The sequence below is a fragment of the Nothoprocta perdicaria genome, unplaced genomic scaffold, assembly GCF_003342845.1.
Source record: "Nothoprocta perdicaria isolate Ctin4 unplaced genomic scaffold, notPer1 scaffold_12, whole genome shotgun sequence".
Lineage (NCBI taxonomy): Eukaryota > Metazoa > Chordata > Aves > Tinamiformes > Tinamidae > Nothoprocta > Nothoprocta perdicaria.
In genome coordinates, this window is record NW_020454316.1 from 3,318,529 (window position 1) to 3,340,453 (window position 21,925).

A 21,925-nucleotide genomic window follows, 5' to 3' on the forward strand; every position below is an offset into this window, starting at 1 on the left:
GGTGGCACCGGCCCCAGGGCGCCGCGGCGCCGGGCGCTGCTGGAGTTCGAGCGCGCGGCCGAGGACGCGCTGCTGGGGCGCATCCTGAGCCTCATCGAGCCGGCCGGCGACGACCACAAGCTCACGCCCGCCTTCCTGCTCTGCCTCTGCGTCCAGCACTCGGCCACCGCCTTCGCGCCGGGGGACTTCGGGCAGCTGCTGCTCAAGGCGGCCAGGAGGATCCAGCGGACGGTGCGGGTCAGTCGGCCGCGCGCGCCCCCCCTGCTCCGCTCCCTGCGGGAAGCGCCTTTCCCGCGGCCTCTTTCCCGGTGGCAGGAGCAGGGCGAGCAGCGGCCGGGCCATGTCGTCCCTTGGCTCGGTCTGTGCTCACTGCTGCTCCTCCTCCCTGAGCCCAGGAGAAGACGCAGGAGCTGGCGGAGAAGCAGTCGCAGCAGTAAGTGTGGCTGAGCCGCCGCGCTCGCTTTCCTTGGGAAGGGGGCGAGTGCATCCCACCGGGAGAGCCCCATTCCCAGTGGCACAGCCAGGGTGGTTGTCACCACCCCAGTGCCACCGTGGCTGTTCTGCATGGAGCCTCCCGTGCGTTGGGGAAGCTCCATTAACAGACGAGTGGTCCAAGCCCCTGCGCTGCCTTGTGCGCTGCCCCGGGGCCAAGGCTGCCCTGGGCTCCCTCCTGCACCCCGGGGCTCTCCGGGGTGGCCCTGAGGTCCCGGCCAGCCCGGGGACCCACTTGGGGCAGCCCACATTCCCAGCAAGTTCTAGGAGCAGCCTCCTTGGCTTTATCATAAGAAGGAAAAAAACAGTTCAGCCGTTGCAACGCTTTCCAGATGCTCTTTATTTGTTTTGGTTTATTTTTGAACAGCCCAGTGCGGGCGGGCTGGATTTAAACCTCCACAGCTGGCACACATAGCACATAGTTCTCAGGGAGCTGCTGCGTGGCCTTTCTTACGTAGCGGATCCGAGCGGAGCCGTGGCCAGGAACGCTCTCCCTGTCTCCCCAGCCAGGATGCCGCCTCCCTGTCCCGCTTGACCATCACGGACCTGCTGCCGGACCTGCAGCACATCCTCTTCTGGATGTCCAACTCCATCGAGATCCTCTACTTCGTGCAGCAGAAGTCGCCCACCTACATCCAGAGCATGGAGGAGGAGCTGGACATCAAAGGCAGGACGTGGGGCCGGTGCTGGCCGGGAGGAGGGGATCAGCCAAGGGCCACCCTGCACTTGGGGCACCCCCTGCTTCCGTGGGCTCCGGGGGGAGCGAGGGACTGGATATCCCCATTCCCACGCCGTGGGAGCTGCTGGCACATTCTTAACTGGTGACAGCTCTGTCAGATGGACAAAAATAGGAGCGCTGGGCAGGAGTGGAAACCTGGGAGCGAGCTGGGATGGGAGCCCGGGGTGCAGGATGCAGCTGGGCCCTGAGCTGCATCCACAGTGGAGGGTTTTCCATGCCAGTTCCGATCGGATGCTGCTCCCTGCACGTGGACATCCCGTCATCCTGCCCATAGCGGCTGGGCAGCCCGGCTTGCTCAGGCATCATCTCCATCCCCTCTGCCCTAGGCTCCAAGGAGTCTCTGTTCTCCTCGACCATCACGGCGAGCGAGGAGGCGATGACGGTGCTGGAGGAGGTCATCATGTACACCTTCCAGCAGTGCGTCTACTACATCTCCAAGGTGCGCGCGGCTTCCACGCACACCAGCTTAGGTCGGCTCCCAGGTTCCGCAGCCGCAGCACGCCGAGGTGTTTTCCTTTGGGCTGAAAAGCCCTGATTTTGGTCACGGCCCAAGGAAAGCACTGCGCGCTGGTTCCCGAGCACAAGGAGCCGCTTCACGGCCGTGGCAAGAGCTGCCCCGTGGGGACCAGGGTGGACAGGGCTCACAGTGTGCGGTGGCAGAAGAGCTGCTGTGTCCACAGTACTGCCTCGCTTCCTGCGAGCATTAAGCTATAGGGAAAGGTCCTTTTGCAGAAGGGAAGAGGTCTGAAGGGTTTGTCCAAGGGGGGAAAACGGGGGGAAAAAAGCAAGAAAGGATCCAAAGGAGCCCGTGGTGCCGCGAGGCTCCAGCTGCCCGTGTCCTGCAGTGTCTGTACGTGTCGCTGCCCGCGCTGCTGGAGTGCAACCCCTTCCAGCACGAGGGCCGCGAGTCGTGGCGGCCGGCGCCCGCGCTGCCCGACGAGCTGCGCCGCGTCGTGCTCGTCTACCAGGCGGCGCTGGACCTGCTGCGCCAGTACGAGGTGCACCCCGAGGTCACGTCGCAGATGTTCGCCTACCTCTTCTTCTTCTCCAACACGCTGCTCTTCAACCAGCTCCTGGAGAAGGGTCAGTGCTCCCCGAGTGCCTGGTTGGAGCCAGGTGCTCCGTGTCCGGCTGGTGCCGATGGCTTTGAGGGAGCATCCTGGGGTGGTGGAGAGCAGGTCCATCCCTATTGGGGGGTCCAGCCTTGGGAGGCTGCGGGGCTGGGAGAAGGGGAAGTTCAAGGAGCGGTGATGGGAACATCTCAGCACTATCCTCACGGGGAGGCTGAACCCAAATGCAGCTCTGGGCCAACCCAGCTCTGCGCTCCAGGAGGTGACAGACCTCGTGGCTGCTTGGAGCAAGAGAGCTGCTGCTTTGCGCCCAAGCAGACACCAAGGACACCACCTCCCCCAGAGCCACCCGCTCGCCAAGCCCTTACCACCTGCTTTGAGAAGCACAACTGTGCTCATTAACCCTAATTAACCCACCCGAGCGGGGTCTAGCGAGCGGGGTCTAGCTCTGAGCGCCGCTCTGCCTCCCGCAGGCTCCTCCTTGGGCTGCTTCCACTGGTGCCAGGGCGTGAGGCTGCGCGCCTGCGTGCGGCTGCTGCTCGAGTGGCTGCGCGGCGCCGGCTTCGAGCAGCTCTCCCGGCAGTTCTTCGCCAAGCTGGCGAGCGCCGCCGACCTGCTGGCCATGCCCGGCTCGCAGCTGCTGCAGGTGAGCGCCGGATGGGTCCGAGCGCACGCGCGCGGTGGTGACGCCGGTGACGCTCACGCCTTCGGTGCAGATGAGCTGGTCCTGCCTGCGCGGAGAGTTCCCCGCGCTGAGCCCCGCGCAGCTCCGGCGCCTGCTGAGCCACTGCCAGGTGGCCATGGATGTGGGACCCGTGGCGGCGTGGCGGGCTGAGGATGAGGAGAGCGTGGCTGCGCTGCGCAACGGTGAGCCCCGCTCGCGGCGTTGCCACCCGTCCCCACGGGGCGACGGGGCCGGCGGCCCCGTCGCCCCGTGGGGACGGGTGGCAACGGCGCGAGCGGGATCCAAGCTCTTGTGCAGGATGCGTGTTTTGGGAAGCGTTTGGGAACCTCCCCGTGGTCCCTCTGCAGATGAGGTGCTCGAGTCGTTCGACAACCACCCGCCCATCGTGCTGCCCAGCGGCGGCTTCAAGGTGGACCTGGACGTGGAGACGTTGGATGACAACATCTACCGGCACCTCCTCTACGTCCGCCACTTCCTCTGGAGCCTGCGGAGCAAGAGCTCCTTGGGTGCCGATGGGATGAGCGTGGGCCTGGCCAAGGTGGTGATGCTGTCCTGGTGGGATGGAGGGTTTCCCGGTTCTTTATGATGGGACCTCATGGGGTGGCTGGGAGTGAAGGGTCTCATCCGTGCTCACCTATGTGCTTGGTAGGGATTAAGCCCTGCTAATTCGCCCTGGGAATGTGGGAAGGAGAGCGGGAAGGATGGAACGGACCATCCCATGGGGAAGCTGTGCATGCCACCCGCTCACGCCGAGCGTTTCTCCTCCTCTGCAGCACGAGGCCCCCGTCGCAATCCACGTGCCCGAGGTGCACGAGAGCCCTGCGCTGGGGGGCACCGTGGGCTGCGCGGAGCCGGACGGGGACCCCGGCGGCAGCGAGGAGCCGCTGCAGGAGAAGCTGCAGCAGCTGCAGCTGGGCCGGAGCGCAGCCCCCTCGGACCCCTCCTGCCTCCTCACACCCCCCACCACCCCCCTCAACTTGGAGCCTGGCAGCCCCGAGCCCCCCGCGGGCACCAGCCTCCCGGAGCTGCGCAGAAACAGCCTGAACGGCGCCAAGGGCACCAGCCCCGAAGGCACCGGCACCAGCCTGGGCACCCCGCAAGGTCAGCGCCCGTGTTGGGTTCAGCGGGAGGCTCCCCGTGCAACAGGGCCGTGCCGGGGGGTAACGGGGTCCCTCCGCGCTGCCAGGCTGCTCTCCCACCCCCTACGACTACCCCACGCCGGCCTCGTCCAGCCGCAGCTCGGCCACCGACGACTTCTGCTACGTGTTCGTGGTGGAGCTGGAGAGGGGCCCCCTGGGGCTGGGCATGGGGCTGATCGACGGCTTGGTGAGTCGGCACCGACCGCGTTGCACCTGGTGCAAACGGCTACAGGTGACGCTGGCATCGAGGCGGGCAGCTCCTCCCGGGGACGGGCACAAGGAGGGGGCTGCAGGGAATCATAGGGAGCGCGTGGGGCTCGTTAACTGGCTCTGCCTAATTGCACTGTGCTGGGAAGGCGGCCCCGCGCTCCCTGCTGTGCCCGCCCGGCCCGTGTGAGCTGCAGGCCGCCCTCTCCTACCCGCCCTGCCAGCGCCGCGCGGGTCCAAGCGCGGCTCTGTCCCTGTCCCCCTCACCCCCGGCCCGCTCCCCAGCACACGCCGCTCTGCTCGCCCGGCATCTACATCCGCACGCTGGTGCCCGACAGCCCCGCGGCCGCCGACGGCAGGCTGGCCCTCGGGGACCGCATCCTGGCCGTCAATGGCACCAGCCTCATCGGCGCCGACTACCAGAGGTGAGTGTCCCCCCTGGGCGCGGGCAAAGTGGGTGGCAGGGCTCTCTTTTTGGGCTACACGGAGCTGCACAGGGTCTGCTGGTGCTTGTTGCTACTCGCAGCAGACAAAACATTGGAGGTAGCAAAAGAGCAGGTATTAGAGCATGGAGCTACCTAAGCATGGAGCTGGGGGTGGCGAGATGGGGCGTTTCAGGAGGGAGGTGGCGTGGGGGGAGCCGGCGCTCACCGCTCGCTGTTGCTGCTCCCTGCAGTGCCGTGGACCTCATCCGCTCCGGAGGGAAGAAGCTGCGGTTCCTGGTTGCCAAGTCAGACATGGAAATAGCCCAAAAAATCAGCTCCAGCTCCTCTCCGTCCTCGTAGTGCTGGTGGTACGAGGGCTGTTCGGCAGAGGTTCCAGGGTGCAGCCCTGGGCAGAGCTGAGCCCTTGGAGCACGGAAGGGAGAAGCGGAACTCCAGTGCTGCCGGCATCCTGCCAGGGGGTGGAAGGAGGCACGAGGACGGTGCAAACTTCTCCCATGGCACCGCCTGGGAGCATCATTCCCTAATCCATTGCCTGGCCTCACCTTATGCCCCGTGTCTTCCCTCTCAGGAGTCCTCCTGCTCTTACGTTGCTTGCGGCGAGGGCAGCAAGGGGATGTGCTCCCTATGGAGGCTGCGAGCGGTGGCCTCCGTTCCCGGCCCCCAGCCCTGCGTGAGCTTTCTCCTCCTGCTGCAGGTTTGCGGGGGCCTCGTCCTGCTCTCCTGCCCTCTCCTGCTGGCGGATGAAGGGTTTGAGGCGCCCTTGGAATTTGAGGGTTTACCCCAGGGCCGTGCATAGCAGTACCAACGTGTGGGGTCCCGAGCTGGCTGCCTCCTTCATCCGCTGGTGCTCCCGAGGGAGCAGCCGTAGTGCCTTAGTGCTGCCGGGCCTGCTCCTGCACGGAAACCGCGGCTGCCTCCCGCAGCGAGTCCCTGCGAGCCCTCGGCAGAGCCCTCAGCAGGTTGGCTGCCCAGCACTGGGCAGGAGAGCCCCACTGCTCAACGCCGGGCAGCCCAGCAGGGCCCTTTCAAGCAGAGAGCAGCCCCACTGCCCCTCGGCTGCTGCTGCCCCTCTGGTTAATGCACCTGCGTCCCGGGACCGGAGGGTCTGCGCCTGCTGCCACCCGTGACGTACGGTGCCAGAGTGCAACAACTCCCGGACAGACAACGTCTTGGCATCGTGTCCTGGTCCTCTCCCTGCAGCTCTCCCAGGCCACCCTGTTTCCTGCCTAGCTCAGAGCATCGCAGACGTGTTCGCTGCTCACAGGTGACAACACACAGCAAAGGTTCCTCTCGCTGTCCCCTACCTGCTGCCGGCAGAAGCGGTGTCAGCAGAGCCGAGGTGGCAGCTCCACCGTGCGGCTGCCCGCTCCCCTGCACCGTGTCCCGTAAGCCCTGTGCGCTCTTAGCAACGTTACGGGATAAACCTGACCTGGTTTCCACATATGGACAGACACTGAGACCTAGTTCAGCTGAACCCTATTAAAATAGACTCCTACAAAGCTCCACATTATGTCCTGCACTTAGCTGGCCGGCACAGTGCAGGCTGTGGCAGCAGATTAGACACCAACGTGGCACTTCACAGCAGCAATTCTCCCTGGACTGCAGTGTTAAAGAGGGGGCACTTAACAGGTTGGCCTTAATTAAACCTTAGATATTCCACGGCTATCGTTTGGTTCCCATGCTTTTAGTGCTGCACTTCACAGGCAGCAGCAGGAGAGAGGTATCAAAATAACACGTGCAGTGGGAACATGCAGGTTCCCTGGACTCCCTTTTGTAGGGCAAAACGGACAAAGCACCTTCCCTGAACTGCTAGTGCCTTGCTCTCCTGCTGGGTCATGCTCTCTTCAGAAAGCCCGGGGCACCAACACACCAGGGGCTGGGATAAACGTGTCGCTCACGGGGATACACGAGCTCCTGGGCAGCTGCGTGTTCTCATCTCCCTCTGCTCGGGAGGCTGGGCTCGGAGGGAGCTGCGTTTGCACCCTGGCTAGTGCCAGCGGTGCCAAAGCAGCCACGGGCCAGGCCCCCTCCGCATCTTGCTGGGACTGACCCCCAAAAGGGCAGACAGCTCTCGAGCTCCGTGTTGCTCACAGTGCAGCGAGGTATTGAAACAAATTGTAAATAAACCCTGCTATTTTCCTAGTGTGCATGAGGGCTTGCTTCTCCAGGGAGGAGCAGTGGGACATACTTATTTTGCCAATCTGTTAATACTGTACAGCTGGAATGTGTATAAACTTCTAGTGCAGATATAGAACGCATGACACCTGCCTGACATGGGGTTGATGTGTGCTAAGAAATATATTCTCTTGGTGTCAACAATAAACTGGATCAATAAATCTCTCTCAGCTCCTGTCTGGTGGATGTATCTTGGTTCCTGACACGTTCACTGTGTTGGTAACATGAATGGCCAGTGAAGGCCCATAGCAGACTTCATGGAGTCACTTCTGCTACTTCTGCCTCACATGGACCTTTGTTTGGCCCATCTGCTACAGGCAGAGAAGGAAGAGAAGCGGCTCCCGCATAACAAGGGCGTTGCAGGTGAAAAAGGGTAGTGAGGAACAAATCAGAGGACAGGGAGGTAAAGAAAGTACGTTTCCCGAGGACAAGGTTTGCTGGCAGGGTAGTGATGCAGGCACTTACCCTCCTGCCACGTTCACATACATCCACTGGGATTTTCAATCTAGAATGGCCAAGGAGAGTTACGACATAGACAAGCAACAGCACTAGGAAACAGAAGCACAACAGGCTTGGGTCAGAACAGCTTTCTCAGCAATTCTTTTTCCTGTTTTCATGTACAATCATTTTTTCCTCACTCCCAGTTAGGAGCAGAGCCTCAGCCACGAGTGCTGGCAGCAGATTAATTACAACAGAGGCAGGAGCCTCTCTGAAACCCATCATTTTTCACCCTGGCATGAAGCCAGTGCCCCCTTCCAAGAGCCGGCTGGCCATCCTCAGGGCAAAAGGGAGGGATGCATTGGCATCTCTCTGCAGCGGTGTAGTGGCCACGTCCACAGGTGGTGTGAACACAAACTGAGCCACACTGGGCATTTTCAGCAGGTTCATGAGCTCAGTTGCCCTGATGAGGATCTCCTCAAGGTCCTCCTCACAGTACACGGAGGTGACAGCAGGGCTCTGCACAAACATCCTCATCTTGGACAGGAACAAGGACACTCTGCAGGAGAGAAGGACACCGGTCTTCAGCAGGCAGGACCTTTACAACCAGTAAGGTCACTACTCAAGCCTGGGTTCCACAAAAGAGTTTGGTGCAGACACATACCAGATGCAGACTATGCCCTCCCTCCTCACACACAGTATGTCACCATACAACCCCCACTTCCCAAACTGTGCTCCTTCACAGCTTGCTTCCTCACTGCTGCCTCAGTCCCACCAGCTGCCAAGTCTGATCATTCAGAGTGGCAGACACTTGTGTTTGAACTCATCAGATTGCTGTGTTTCAGCCCTGTGCGCTTCCCTGTCACCCCTCCTCACCTGGGGATCAAGTCCTGGCTGCGAGCTGCCAGCTTGGTCAGCGTGGTCATGAGGATAGTGATGACACGGGGCTCATAGCTGGGCATGCTGACCAGGGGTCGGATCTGGGTGATTTCAAACAACGTGGCTTCCAGAGCCTCAAAGAACCGGTTGATCTGCTCCACGGTGCAGCGCTGGTCATAGGAAACGGACAGGTACTCTCCAATAGCCCAGACCTAAAACAAAGGCAGATGCACTCAGGACAAGTCAAAGCAAAGGGAACCAAATCCTTTTTAGGGAATAGCAAATTGGATTAGGTAACACTAGGACAGAGAGAAGGGAAGATGACCAGAGAACGTACCATAGCTGGAACACCTGGTGGCAGAAGTGGGCAGGCCCCACTTACCATATGGGAGAAGAGGGGCTCCTTGTTTCGGATGTTGCTGATGGATCCTGAGAAATCCAGAAGCTCCTTGGACAGTTCCACGATGAGTGCAGGGTGCAACTTGCAGAGGGTCATCAGCTCCAAGCTCAGCACCCTAGGGGAGAGCGGTGAGGGACACTTAAGGCACAGCTGAACCAAGGAGGTAGGGGCATCATCTGGCCATAGGCACACAGGTTTGTCATTATCCTAAGGCACATTCCCAAAACGGTGTCCACAGCAACACAACTTACTGCTCGGCTCATCTCACCTGTACACATCATCTTTAAATGCTGGGATCTCGTAGAGCTGGTCACTCCTCTGCAGCATCAACAGCACCAGCTGGTTTATCAGGGTTTTATCTGCAAACTGAGACACAGCTCTGGTACCAGTGACGTCCAGCAGCCCAAACCCAAACTAGCCACCAGTCAGGACTAAGCTGGCACAGAAACAGTGTAATCCAGCAGGAGGAAATGGCGTACAAAGCAGCTAAGAGCCTGCTCCAGCCTGCCTGTTTTACAGACAGAAGCACGAACCCCGATGCTGCACCACGGAGCTTTTCTCTTTTCTGGATAAAGCAGTTGTCTCAGCCTATGTTCATGCCAGTATTAGTCCATTCCACCTTCCCCTCATTCATCCCTCTGTCAAGGTTGCAGAATCTTAACACTTTTGCTTTGATGGATGTTATCCAGGTAACAAGAGATTCCCCTGCCCCACAGCGTGTTCGGGAGCCAAAGTGCCTCAAGAGTGCCTACCTCTGTCACCACGCTGAAAAAGAGCTCCAGGAGGACAGGGACAGTCTCTGCACACTGCACGATCCTTGGGTTGCTGGCCAAGGGTCCCAGCAGCTGCCGAAGAGGAATCAGACTGGGGACAACAGAGAAGCTACTGCTGAAGCAGGCTGGATCGTAGCTACTCACCCAGCTCTCCCTTCCATACTCCCTCACAAGACTTGCGAGCACTTGGCAAAGACAACAGCAGCGTCCAGCCCATCACACTGCAGCTGATCCCAGCTCAGAGCAGCTACAAAGCCCAGTACTGCCTCCCAGATCTGGATGACTCAACCAAAGCCACCTACACCTGCCCCTACCTTTCTGGGGGCTCCTCGGGGGTTGACTCGATGCGTAGGAGGTACTGGAACGTGCCCTTGTAGAGGGGGTGGCGAAAGGCCTCCAAACAGGTAGCTGGTTTCACAGCGGGGTCACAGGCTGCCTTCTCAGAAGCAGAGGGAGAGGGGGACCTGGCAGAAGGCACACAAAATAGGCTGCGGTGGGGAAATAGGCTGGACCTTCATATCCTGTCACTGAAACTGGGACAGCAAGTCAGTCCACGCCAGGTCTCCTGCAAGGCAGATAGCCAGGACGGCAGGAATGCTGAGTAAAAGCGCCCAGCCCAACCACAGGCCCCAGGCTCACGTGATAGTTCCAGAATTGCTTCTGCAGCCCTCCTAAGAAAGCAGAAAATGGTGCTCTGTGTCCTCCATAACCCATCAACCTCCTGTCCCTCTCTTTAAGGGCTCCAAAAAGTAGTGCTAATGTCAGGGAAGATGAGGAAGAACAGAGGTTCAACTGTCACAGACAGGCCCAGTCCTATGCAACCTCCCTAGAGACTCCTCCAGTCCCTTGTGATCTTAAGAGGGGACTTACTTTGCCTCCACAAGCACAAATCAGCTAAGCTTTTCCAATGTCAAGATCCTGATTAGCAAGCAAGAGGAGGGAAAGGCAGCCTTACCTCAGCTGGATGTCCAAAGCTGCTGTCAAACAGGGCAGATCGAGCAGCAAATGGAAGATCTCAATGGCTGTGCCTGCATCCAGCAGAAATGGAAGAAGCTCCACAAACTCAGAGATAAGGGATGGGCTGTTCCAAGCCAGAAACTGCAGAGAACAAACACCAATTGCTGCACTAACCCTGTCACTCTGTCCTGTGGTCCAGCTGATTCTCCCACTACAATCAAAGGGAATGGGGAAGAGAAAGTCACTTGTGAAAAGCAAGAAGACAGAAGGCCGAGGGTTCCGTGAAGAACTGGGGGAGGCTGCTGGTAGCTCATCACAGGTACCTGGCAGCTGGTTCAGTGGCTGGCAAGCTGCAACTTGCTGAAGTTGTCCAGAAACAAAGTGCTGGCTCTTGGCTGTGCTCACTGACTCAGCGTGGAGGGCCATCCCTCAAAAGGAGGGCACCACAAGCTCCTTTGTGAGCATTTGTAAGAGGGTTGATCTCAAGATTTGTCTTGAGAACTTGCAAGTAAATTAAGTTCTTGTAACCTCTTAATATCGGTACCCAAGCTCAGTGCACTCCATAGGATGGAAATACACTTGTTAGGAACAATTTGGGATCTGGTCTGTGCAAAAGCCAGATCTTCCCCTCCACTACAGCCTGATCTAGGTGCTAAATCTAGTTGCTCTCTAACAGTGCCAGAGGGGAACGGGGAGGGCTCTGAACTGCACCACCAGACACATGGAGGGCTCTGGGGACACCAAACGACACACACAACAGGCTCTGTGCTGTGCTGCTCCAGCAAGGGGTACCTTGAAGAGATTTGGGAAGCTCTGTCTGAATATTCTGGAGGTGTCAGTGAAGAGCTGGCTGTTGTCTTTGCAGAACAGGATGAACTCGAAGGCCAGAGGCTGGTTGTGGAAGAGCTGAGCTGGGATCTCAGTGAATAAGTGTTTGTAGATTGCATCAGAGTCCACAGCTGCCATCTCACCTGGGAGGACAGAGCACACTGAGCACAGCACAGACCCAACGGCTACAAAACCCCCAAATCTGAGGTATGTTATCCCAGATAGCCCAGGGCAGCACAGCTCCAATGTCTTCAGGAGTGACATCACCTGCTCTAGAGCACAGCCAAGGCTGAACTACCAGCTCTGGCAGCCAGGGACCAAGACAAAAGGCTGTGCTGAGAACATGCATGACCAGAGCAAGGAGAAGGGGTGAGCACTGCTGACTTACTGTGGTTCAGGAAGTACTGGGCAATGGGCAGCAGTGCCCTGGCATAGCTGATGTCCCCACTGATTCTGTCATGCAACGTCTTCATTGAGGAGAGTGTGCGGAACACATAGGAAGTGTCCTGCTTGCAGATAATGTCCAGGATCGTCACTGCCTCGATGAGACACTGCAGGGGAGCAAAGGGACAGGTCAGAGTAGGGGAAGGTCCATCTCCCAGAGCTCTGGTCCCTCCTCTGTGTACTTACAGCTTTCTGCAGTTCCTCATCATCTTTCTTCAGGGCTCCTGGAGAGAAAGAAATCAAAGTTAAACTCTATGTTCAAACAGGTACGTTAGTCTGTCACTTTCAGCATAGACTCAGATTTCAAGACAGCTGAGAGGAAATAATGATTCCAATTTCAGGCTCTGGCATAATGACAGCTAAGACACAGAGAATATGAAGACATTCCCTGCAAATCAATCATTCCCTGCAAATCCCAGCAGCCGAAGCTGATCCCATGCCTAGACCCTAATTCTCCACTCCGGGGAGGGAGATCCCAGGCCCCAGAGGCAGGAAACAGAAGCATTTTGAAGAAATGGCCCACGGAGGCACCAAGGACGGTTCATGGCAGCACTCACGGCGGCTGCTCTGCTCCAGGAGCCGCTGGCAGTACTCAAAGGCCTTTTCCCTAAGACGTTCCTTCAGGGGCAGCGAGTGACTAGAAGTGGATGTAACTGAGACCAAGGACATGACAGAGCCATCCTTTTCTGATCTGTCATCTACAAAGGAAAGATTACCAGGTATCAGGCAAGCAACAGACAGTGTAACCCATACAGGTGCCCAGCAACACGCAGGAAGCTGTCTGTAACCAGGTGGACTGAGAGGTAAAAGAGCCTGGGGAAGAAGGGACACGGGTAATAGTCTGGCACTGCTGGGGAGATGCTGTCACCCAAAACCCAGAACTGTTTTCCCAGAGACCCATGGGAAGTTTTCCCAAAATCCAGAGAACCACTCTGTGAGCAAGCCCGTTTGGAAGGGTCAGTTAGGAGGTTCTGTGATACTACCTCCCAAATACTTCTTGCTCTTACCCCAAGAGCCTTGAATTGTAACCTACAGCTATCACTTGCCCAGGCCCTGCCACTTGCAGGGTTTCTGGTGCAGCCACCAAATCAGCTCAGGACACACACGGCTCTGGGGGTGCAATCCACACCATCCACAGACTCTCAGTCGGCACCTGAATCAGGGGTACTCAGCCCGTCGCCCCCATAGCAGAGCAGCCACTGCCTCAGCATGGAGAAGGCCTGCATGTTGAGCCACTGGTCTTCTGTGTAGTGCTGAGCCAGCGAGAGCACTGTGAAGAAGTCTGTGGCAACGGCACCGTCTACCTCCGTGACAGGGCCAGGCTGGGAGGAAAGATGCACTAGGTCAGATTCCCAGGGGGAGTCTACGCAAGATCTCACCTACCACACGGAGACAAACCGCCCTTATTTGTATGCACCTGGGGGCCTGCAGAGGGACAGCTCTCCAGAGAGCAAAATTGCTGAATTTTAGATTCATTTTCTCTAGCAGAGACACCCCAAACCGTTTCCCTCCATCCAAAAAAGCTCCCATTTGCAATATCTTTAGTTCAAGGTACATGATCACCAAAAGACACTCCCTCACACCTGCTCCATGGGCCAAAGTTCTGTCCTCACAGCACTTCCTAAAGTTTGGGGCTTTAATTTCCCCCTACTTGGAGTTCCTGTGTCTTGATCATTTACCTCAGACAAAGAAACAAGCAGCAGTTGAATTGGGAACTAGTAAATGCGCATGTCGGAAGATCACAGCAAGGCAGCACTCACCTGTCTTGCTCTGGGGTTGGAGAAGAAGCCTCCACAGGACTGAGGAGGGACTCCTTGCTGAGTGCTCGCATATCTCAGCCAGTCGGCCATCTTTTTACTGACCACATTGATCTGCTCTGTAAGAGGAAAGTCACACGGTCATTGCCAGAGCAGACACAAAGTGGCCTCTGCTGCACCCTGCAGCTGCCTTTCAATTGCTGAGCTTTCCCTCCAGTCTGGACCTCTCTGACCCAGCATTTGGCAAAGAAATGGGTATCCCAAGGTAGATGTCCTTTCCTCCTCATGCTATTTCAGAGTCTAGGATCATTAACCCATCTCAAAACTCTGTGCTCTTCTCTCCCTCTTAGCCACTGAGCTCATTGTTGTCAGAAAAAATCAGGAAGTGAGTACTAAACTCAAGAACTTCTGGTGCCAGATCAGTCCAGAGATACTTCTTGTTTTGTCGTGCCTCTAATCGCAGCTGCAATTAAGGGGGAATGCTCTCCAATATATTCACACAGTAGCTGGTTTCAGCTACTTTAAAGGCTTGAACTGACACAACTCCTGAACATATACACAGACATAACTTCTCACCACCTGGTCTGATGCTCTTCAAGACAGCTACAGATTCATACTTCTATTGTAGGTAGAGACAGCTACTAAGATACCCAGCCTGATACGAATCCATGCAGAACAGGGTCTCTGTCTGTCTCCCAGGAGGGATGACAGCACCTCGGGGCCCAGCACAATTTTAGAACCGTGGTATATACTTCACCCAAGACGTTCAGTTTTCCTGTGACATCAATTGTAAGTGGTCTCATAAGCAAGAGATCACTTATAATGGCAGTTTCCAAGCCACACTCCCAGCCCAAGCCTTCAGAACCTTTTAGTCATAAACTCAGGCCCTCCTGTACTGACCTTCAGTTAGAGCTTCTGGCGAAAGACTGATGACGTTGGACAGGACAGGAAGAAGGTGCCGGGAACTCTGGCCCTCTGGTAACCTCCCTTCGAGAAATTTCACAACACGCTGCCCCACAGCAGACACTTCAGACTTCTTATTGTCCTTAAAAACAAAGCAGAGGTAAAGCTAGGGAGGCAATTTTCTGCCAATACACTATAAACTCTTCCATCAGGTAGCAATACCAGTATTAAACATAAAGAGGCTTATAATACAGGTTATTTTACTATGCTTTACAGAGCTCTTCTGTAATGTGAATTTATAGCTCTCAGCAGGGAGGAATACTTCAATGAAGCAATAAGTTTGCGGACAACCATCACCTAAAGTGGAAATTAACTGCTGCAATGGATGTCTTCAAATTAAATGCTACTTTCATCCATCAGTTCTAGGGCAGCAAGTACCAGCACTAACTACTCCCCATGTGGTCAATTTACTAGCTCAATTGTTAAATCAGAAATTTATGATCATAAAGCAGGCTGTCGTAATATGTTCTAGGACTCTGGTTTGCCTGTATCCTCAGAAGAAGGAAAATAAAGCAGCTTCTCCTTTTGAAAGCTGTTAAGAGTTGCAGTTTTGAGAGACTATCAAACCACTCTGGGCAAGATGACAGTCACAGGCTGAGGATGCACCAGCCTTTCGGGACGTTTGCTTTCCCCCCAAAAACGGAACCTTCTCTGTGTGCTCAGGGTTTTGGCAGCTAGTTGCCCTCTGCATCTGATCAGATTTGTACCTCATCACAGGAAAAAACAGAGAGTTTTAGGTGAGCTTCCAGTGAGGAAATTTCATGTTGGAAACTCATCCACTTTCTGTCCTTTTGTCTCTAATAGGCATGATAACAGCATCTAAAAGAAGGGGAAAGAACTGTTCCTATTTCCCAGAGGGCAACCCACAAGGCAGCATTAAAAACAGGAACATCATAATGGTTTCTTCTCTGTGACTAATCTAGCACTTTGAAACAACATCCATATTTATAGCCCCGTATTGTCGTAAGTTTTATATGTGATATTCTGTGTCTGACTATGAAAGCCAGTACCATAAAAAGAGCAGCAGTGATAAATTCAATTTCAAATCTTTTCCTTACAAGTGCAAGTAGCCTTGATTCAAAGTCTTACATAGCAGCTGGCATCAAAATGTTCATTTCCACTTTCATTTACAAGCCTAATGCTCCTATACACAGCTCGTTTTTAAGCAATCTGATATAAAACACTGTATACAAGAAAGCTGCCATCTGAATTTACACAGAGCAGAATTATTAGGTTCCTTACACCAATGTGGAAGGAATTTTGGTGTCTCCTAGACAGAGACCTGCATGTGACTTTCACCCTCCTGGAGCTCAGCAGATGGGGAAAAATCAGAAAGCAAATCCATTTTGATGAGGGAAGATTCATAGAATCCTTAAGGTTGGAAGGGACCTTTAAAGATCACCTTGTCCAACTCCCCTGCACACGCAGAGTCTGACACTGACAGGTCGCTCCTCAACCTTCTCTTCTTCAGGCTGAACAGGCCCAGCTCTCTCAGCCTTTCCCCATAGGGCAGATGTTCCCTGATCATCCTAAACATGATACAAATTCCGATATGATGGGTTACCTACCTGAGCCAAAAGGACGGAGGATACCAGACTCAGGAGCTTCGGATCCTGAATCTCATCGCAGGAGAGGATGAGCTCGTCGCACGGCGATATCTCCCTCAGGATGGCAGCACATAAAAGCTGTACCTGCTCCGGGCACGTGGGCTGGCACAGCACGGTCTGCAGCAGCTCCACGAACCTGCCATCCAGCCTGCAAGAACCATGGAAAAATGTCACAGCCAGGCAAGGAAAACACAGGCACTTATTCCTTGCATATCCTCGGGATGATCTCTTTCAACAGCAGCTCTAACCTGCTTATTCGCTATGCTTCCAATTTCTCTTCTTCCCTTGGCGCACCTTAAGGGCAGTCACTGGCAAAACAGTCATTATGTTTGCTGCAAAAGCAGGCGGTTTTCTCCTTGCAATGGAACGAGAGGCAGGAGGGCTCATTCCCTGCACCTCTAGGATAGTGTTTCCCAAGGGAGCACAGAGTTTTTTATGGGTTTATGGGCGCCAGGAGGGCGGTGTCCAGCCCTGTGCAGGGCAGGGGGGCTCTCACCTGCGCGGGTACTTGGTGGCGGCCAGGACAAGGTGCAGGCGCTGCAGACAGTCCACGGCCTCGGCGCCCAGGCTGCCGCCCTGCAGCAGCGCGGCCACGTGCGACACGAAGCGGCCCAGCTCCTCCGCAGAGGTCTCCCTGACGGCGGCACGGCTCGGTATGGGGAGACCCGGGGATTCATAGATCCTCCCCAGTACCTCAGACACTGCCCTCAGTCCCCATTCGCCCGCCCAGTACCTCAGACCCTCCCAGTTCCCCCAGTTCCTCACCCGGGACCTCAGCCCCATCCCCGACCCAGTACCTCAGACTCTCCCAGTTCCCCCGCTACCTCAGCCCCATCCCCGGCCCCCCTCAGCCCCTCACCCGGTACCTCAGCCCCATTCCCGGCCCAGTACCTCAGACCCTCCCTGTTCCCCCAGTCTCTCATCCAGTACCTCAGCCCCATCCCCGGCCCCGCTCAGACCCTCCCGGTTCCCCCAGGCCCTCACCCGGTACCTCAGCCCCATCCCCGGCCGCTCAGGCCGCTCCCCATGCCCTGTTCCCCCCGCTTCCCGGTACCTCGCCTGCCTGAGGAGGCTCTCGGCCGCCGCCGCCGCCATTACCCCGGCCCCGTCTACCGCCTCGGTACGCCCGCAAAGCGGCCCCCCGGAGGCGGGCGGTACGCGCCCGGCTGGCTCCGTCAGGGCGCGGCTGCCGCTGCATGAAGGTTCCGCCCGCCGCGCCGGCCCGGGGGAAGGGGGCAGCTGCAGCATCGCCCCCCGGGGAGGCATCTCCCTCTCCCAGCCCCCCCGAGGCCCCGGGACATCTGCAAAAGATGCTCTGGGAAAGGGCAAGAAGGACGTTAAAAATAACAGCTGCTCAGCAGGAGGTCCATGCAGTGCCCTAAGAGCCACAAAAACGAGCATTTCCCCATTAAAAAGGCATTAACATCTCCCCACCTCTCCTCCTTACTGCTACTAACGCGCGGCAGCCTTTCCTGCAGCAAGAGGGAATGAAGGAATGTTTTCTATCACCAGCTATTTAAAAGGAAGCAATTATTATAAATTACACGAAAATAATTCAATTCTGGGTTCAAGCTGCGAAACGACATGATCTTGGGTGTCACTGTAACCCAAAGCTGAGCCCTCGGCCAGGCGAGGTGACAGTGGCCACACGTAGGCCCTCGAAAGGAGCAAGAGATGTCGGGGCATCTTCTCTTTCATATATAATTTTATTTCTGGTTATAGAAACAAATGCTAAGAGGAGAAGCAACACTTCCCAACCACATACATTGCATTCAGGTAACAGAACAGTTAAAATAAATGGGAAAAAAAAGTAGAAATTTAAAACTTTGTTATAGCTTTAAAATAGTAATGTTCTCGATACATTAGAAATCACATTCAGGTCTTGAATTACTTTTTAAAAAATGTATGGTTCCGTATTTAAAAGGGAGTCAAAAGCCTGCATCCCGCTTGGTGCAGAGGGGCAGGTCCTGCTCCAGGAGCTGCATGCGGGTGCGAGTCCCCAGTGTCCCCAGTGTCCCCTGGGGACCTCAAATCACCTCCCGGCACTGCCCCAGTCACGCACCTGCTCTGTAAAAACCACTCATTACAAACACGGGTCACAAAAAAAGGGAAAAAAAATTGTTATCAGCTGTAAAAAAAATAAAATACTGCCTGGAGGTGTCTTGAACAGGCAAAACCAGGAGCTGGAAAGCAGGCATGGCTTGAGGTCTCCTCTCCCCTTCGGTCTCCCCATAAGATTCCTTAAATTAAGTGCCAAATCCATGTGCGAGGGGAAAGGGACGTGCGGCTCTGTCGCCTTCCCCAAAGGGTTCCTGTATCCACAGAAACCGCGGCAGGAAGAGCCGAGTTTTTTCAGCAAATATCCCAGATGTGAGCAGGGCTTCCAGCGTTACCATCCACTGCCCGCATCTGTGTCCGAGTGACCTCCAAGCAGCCGTTATCGGTCCCTTGGATCCCGGTTAACCGCAGCGTGGACACTGTGCCCGGTCCGAGCAGGACACACCGTCTCAGGGAAGTTGTAAAAAAACCACTCATTTTCCCAAACCCTTCTGGTTTTCCACAGTTTGCAGCTTTCCATACTGATATATTTAACAAAACTCATGCCGTCTCTGCTGTCTGTGCAAGAAGACCTCACAACCAACAGGATTTCATCCCTGGGGCGAAGCAGCTATAGGGTGTTTAGGTTCACAGCAGTTCACATGCTATAGAGCCTGCGGAGCAGCCTGTCTGCATCCGACGAGCAGCACGTGAAACATCAGCATGTTCTGCACCAGACTTTAGCAGCAAGGTAATGAAACAGAAGGAAACCTCATCTTTTCCGCTCAATTAAAATCTCTTTTTTTTGGATATCAGATGTTTCTCCTCAGCATCGCCCTTATCTCTAAGCAAGGGTTTGCTTTGGACTGCTCTGACCAGAACTGAGTGGGGCAGACGCGAGGCGGAGCAGTTCAGACCATGGATAAGGTGCCAGGATGCTGCCCCTGTATAACTCGGTGCAGACACGAAGCAGCAGGAGAATCCCATGGGAAGCCTGGTTTTCCCAAGGGATTTTATTTTTTTTGTGCTGAGGAGGAAAGTTATTTCCTTTCACTGGGTCTGTTACAGCTACTCCCCTTATCTCCAGCCCTGTCCTCCCTTGGGGATAAACCCGAACGCCAGACATTCATCAGAAACGCGGGAAAAACACTCACTGTGGCCCTTGCAGAAAACCACAATCTGACTGTTTATATTATTTTTAAGAGAGCTCTTAGGATTAGAAAGGTGAATATAATCTGCTTTTATGAATAATTCCCCCAAGGCCCAAGTGGGTCAAAACGCCCTGCAGACGCAGTAACCCACATGGAGTTAAACCAGGCCTGAAATTTGACCGACTAAGGTAAAATTCACTCTCTGAATGGGAATATTAGAAAAAAAAGCTTATATATTTGTTTTTAAAGGGGTATTTACATCTCTAGCCCCATAAAGAGAGAGTGAAGAATTGTAAAAGGAACACAATGTCACCACAGAGGAAAAGACACTATTTCATAGTGCCCCAGTGCTCGCTTACCCACCTGATAGAGACACAGGGAGCAGCTCCTCAGCCTTCCAGCACCCTCACGGACCCGCAGTTAATCTGGGTTAGAAACCAGGTCCTGCTTCTTAGTGCAGAACCAGTCCCGGGCTTCCAGGCTCTGCATCTAGAGATAGTCCGAGACTAAGGAGGATCCTGGCCCTCGTCAGAGACGTTTTGGGGAGTTCTCTGCCAATATGAGGCACAAGGAGGATGCAAGTGCCAAGCGGGCTCCTCTGCTGAGAGGAATGAGAGCAATCGCTGGAGCAGAGCTGCTCCCGCAGGCTGCCTGTATTTCTTACAAAAATAGGTAAATAGATATATTTTTCTTTTTTTTTTTTTTTTTTTTAGGCTCAGCACCTGGTGTGGGAATTTACCGACAAACTGTATAAAACGTCTGTGTAAAGTACCATTTAAGAGAAAGAAATAGTCATGGACCATTTATATATCTGTATTTACACACGCACACGCATTAATAAATATAAAATTTATGTTTACACAGAGCTAATTTAATAATCTCTGAAAAAAAAAATATTTAAAAGGTTTCTTCCTTAGCTGCCACCCATGAATTGTCAATGGTTTTTTCTACCTTGTGAGTGAAGGGGTAGGCTTGGTGAGGCTACCCCCAGCTCTGGATATAAAGTGACATATGAGGAGAGGTCCAGCCACACATTCCAAAAGGTTTTAATTCAGGGTCAATAAACTGGAAAGGTATCAAAAGAATTTTCCAAAGATATCATAAATACAAAGGTTAAAATTCAGGTCGATTAAAATTTTGGAATTTAAATATAGTGCTCCAAGAAAAGCTGGTATTTTTCAAAACGCCTTGCTCGGTCCAAGGTAAAACGTTCATGGTCGTATTACTGCTTCATAAAAGACTGAATCTAACAGAGATCCTCGCAGCTAGATGCTTTCCACTTTTGATTACTATATATATGTGCACACTCCTGTGTGAACAAGCTCGTACTCTGTCCTGCATATAATGCAGCCAACAAAGACAACAACTAGTAACAAACTGCTGCGAGACTGTTGTGTACAGGGAGATGCTCCAACACCAAGTCACAGCTGTGTTTGCATCAGATATAGACCAAGATGCCAGAAAAACATCCCTGCCCAACCCTACCAGTTCCAGCACTCCCGCTGACCTTGTAGTGTAATTGTATTTTGCAGCATGACAACTGGCTCCGTTGCAAGCTACAGTTTACAACAGTAGTGTATGCTATAGAAATAGCAGCTTTGAAATATTCTTTTTTTTTTTCACCCAGAATAAAAACAAGAAGTGACACAACTGAAAAATCTGTTCTTACATCCTAGCAATACAGACCTCCAAGAAACAGTATTAACTTAGAAGCTGGATTAAAGGGCTCTGGAATGGATTTCCTCACCTACAAGCTGAGGAAAGAAATTGTGGAAGGAGAGCAGAAACAAAGGCTATTTGTTAGGGAAAGACAGATCATTTGCTGCTGGATGACATCTGTGAATGCAAAAGCTCAGGGTCCTGTAATGACAAACCTATGAAGCTAGTCATGTTAGTTTTAGAGGTTCGTTCTTAATGCCCAAGTCCAGTTTGCCAGTGGCAGTAAACTAACCCAGAAAACACTGGATGGAGACAGGAGTTCAAAGTAAGGCTCCACATTGGATTGACGCTATATTTGCTCAAGTAAAGCACAAGACATTGCTAGCAGTGACCAGCAGCCCTCAAGCACTGCTTCCCGTTCAAAAATCTAGAAGATCCCATTTCTTAGAGGGGAAGGACAAGTTGGTGGCATACGTACAAGTGCAACCCAGAATACTTCCAGCTCACTTGAGACTCCGTTCCTCACACTATACTCAGAGCAATTGAACCTGAGTTCACAACGTGTCTTCGAGCAAGGGAGACCAAGCAAGGACTGGTCTTTACTCTCAAAAATGTGGCCAGCAGGTCAAGGAAAGCGATTTGTCTTGCTCCCTTCAGCACCTGTGACACCGTATCTGGAATGTGTGTCCAGTTTGGGGCAGAGACACAACTAAGAGCTAGAAGATTTTTATCTAGTACTGCAGTTTTATGTAATTTATGTTCATCACAGTGGAACTGCGATTTATGAGACATGGTTCAAATTTGAGAAACGGAGGGGAACAACCAGCCAGTAAGGATTTAATCCTTAAACGCAGCAATTTCGAAGAAAGGTTTTTGATCTTCACGCAAAAGGTACAGAAGTTGGACTATTGCTAGGTTAGTTCCTTGTCACGCCCGATCAGTACCAGTTAGTATTTGGTAGTTCACTGGGAAACCTCCTGGAAACCTCCTTGCTAGTGTGGAAGAAAAGTTCAATGCCAGTTTAATGTCTCCAGGCATTGCATGCCAGCAGACAGCAAATAACACTGCAAGGAAGCTCA

The 21,925-nt window shown here is 54.2% G+C and overlaps 2 protein-coding genes across 2 annotated transcripts in view; one reads left to right on the forward strand and one right to left on the reverse strand.

Annotated features, from left to right (window-relative positions):
* Positions 1 to 5,561, forward strand: part of RADIL (Rap associating with DIL domain) — an 11,135-nt gene extending 5,574 nt beyond the window's left edge. Inside the window, exons 4-15 of the mRNA XM_026053925.1 lie at positions 1 to 237; positions 396 to 433; positions 999 to 1,159; positions 1,558 to 1,670; positions 2,077 to 2,314; positions 2,775 to 2,947; positions 3,018 to 3,168; positions 3,334 to 3,524; positions 3,760 to 4,057; positions 4,173 to 4,312; positions 4,618 to 4,757; positions 5,009 to 5,561. The exon at positions 1 to 237 is cut by the window's left edge and continues 28 nt beyond it. Of these exons, the coding sequence (XP_025909710.1) occupies positions 1 to 237; positions 396 to 433; positions 999 to 1,159; positions 1,558 to 1,670; positions 2,077 to 2,314; positions 2,775 to 2,947; positions 3,018 to 3,168; positions 3,334 to 3,524; positions 3,760 to 4,057; positions 4,173 to 4,312; positions 4,618 to 4,757; positions 5,009 to 5,117 (1,989 nt within the window). The 3' untranslated portion in view covers positions 5,118 to 5,561. The remainder of the gene's footprint in view (positions 238 to 395; positions 434 to 998; positions 1,160 to 1,557; positions 1,671 to 2,076; positions 2,315 to 2,774; positions 2,948 to 3,017; positions 3,169 to 3,333; positions 3,525 to 3,759; positions 4,058 to 4,172; positions 4,313 to 4,617; positions 4,758 to 5,008) is intronic.
* Positions 5,562 to 6,041: 480 nt separating this feature from the next.
* Positions 6,042 to 17,094, reverse strand: AP5Z1 (adaptor related protein complex 5 subunit zeta 1). The gene is made up of 18 exons (XM_026053926.1): positions 17,054 to 17,094; positions 16,496 to 16,633; positions 15,961 to 16,147; positions 14,330 to 14,474; positions 13,433 to 13,548; positions 12,826 to 12,994; positions 12,230 to 12,370; positions 11,859 to 11,896; positions 11,617 to 11,779; positions 11,193 to 11,371; positions 10,399 to 10,541; positions 9,758 to 9,907; positions 9,423 to 9,534; positions 8,939 to 9,036; positions 8,653 to 8,785; positions 8,268 to 8,482; positions 7,419 to 7,950; positions 6,042 to 6,085 (listed from the first exon to the last, which is right to left on the reverse strand). The coding sequence occupies exons 1-17, from the start codon at positions 17,092 to 17,094 to the stop codon at positions 7,680 to 7,682; spliced, it is 2,439 nt and encodes an 812-aa protein (XP_025909711.1). The 3' UTR covers positions 6,042 to 6,085; positions 7,419 to 7,679.
* Between the last annotated feature and the right edge of the window lie 4,831 nt (positions 17,095 to 21,925).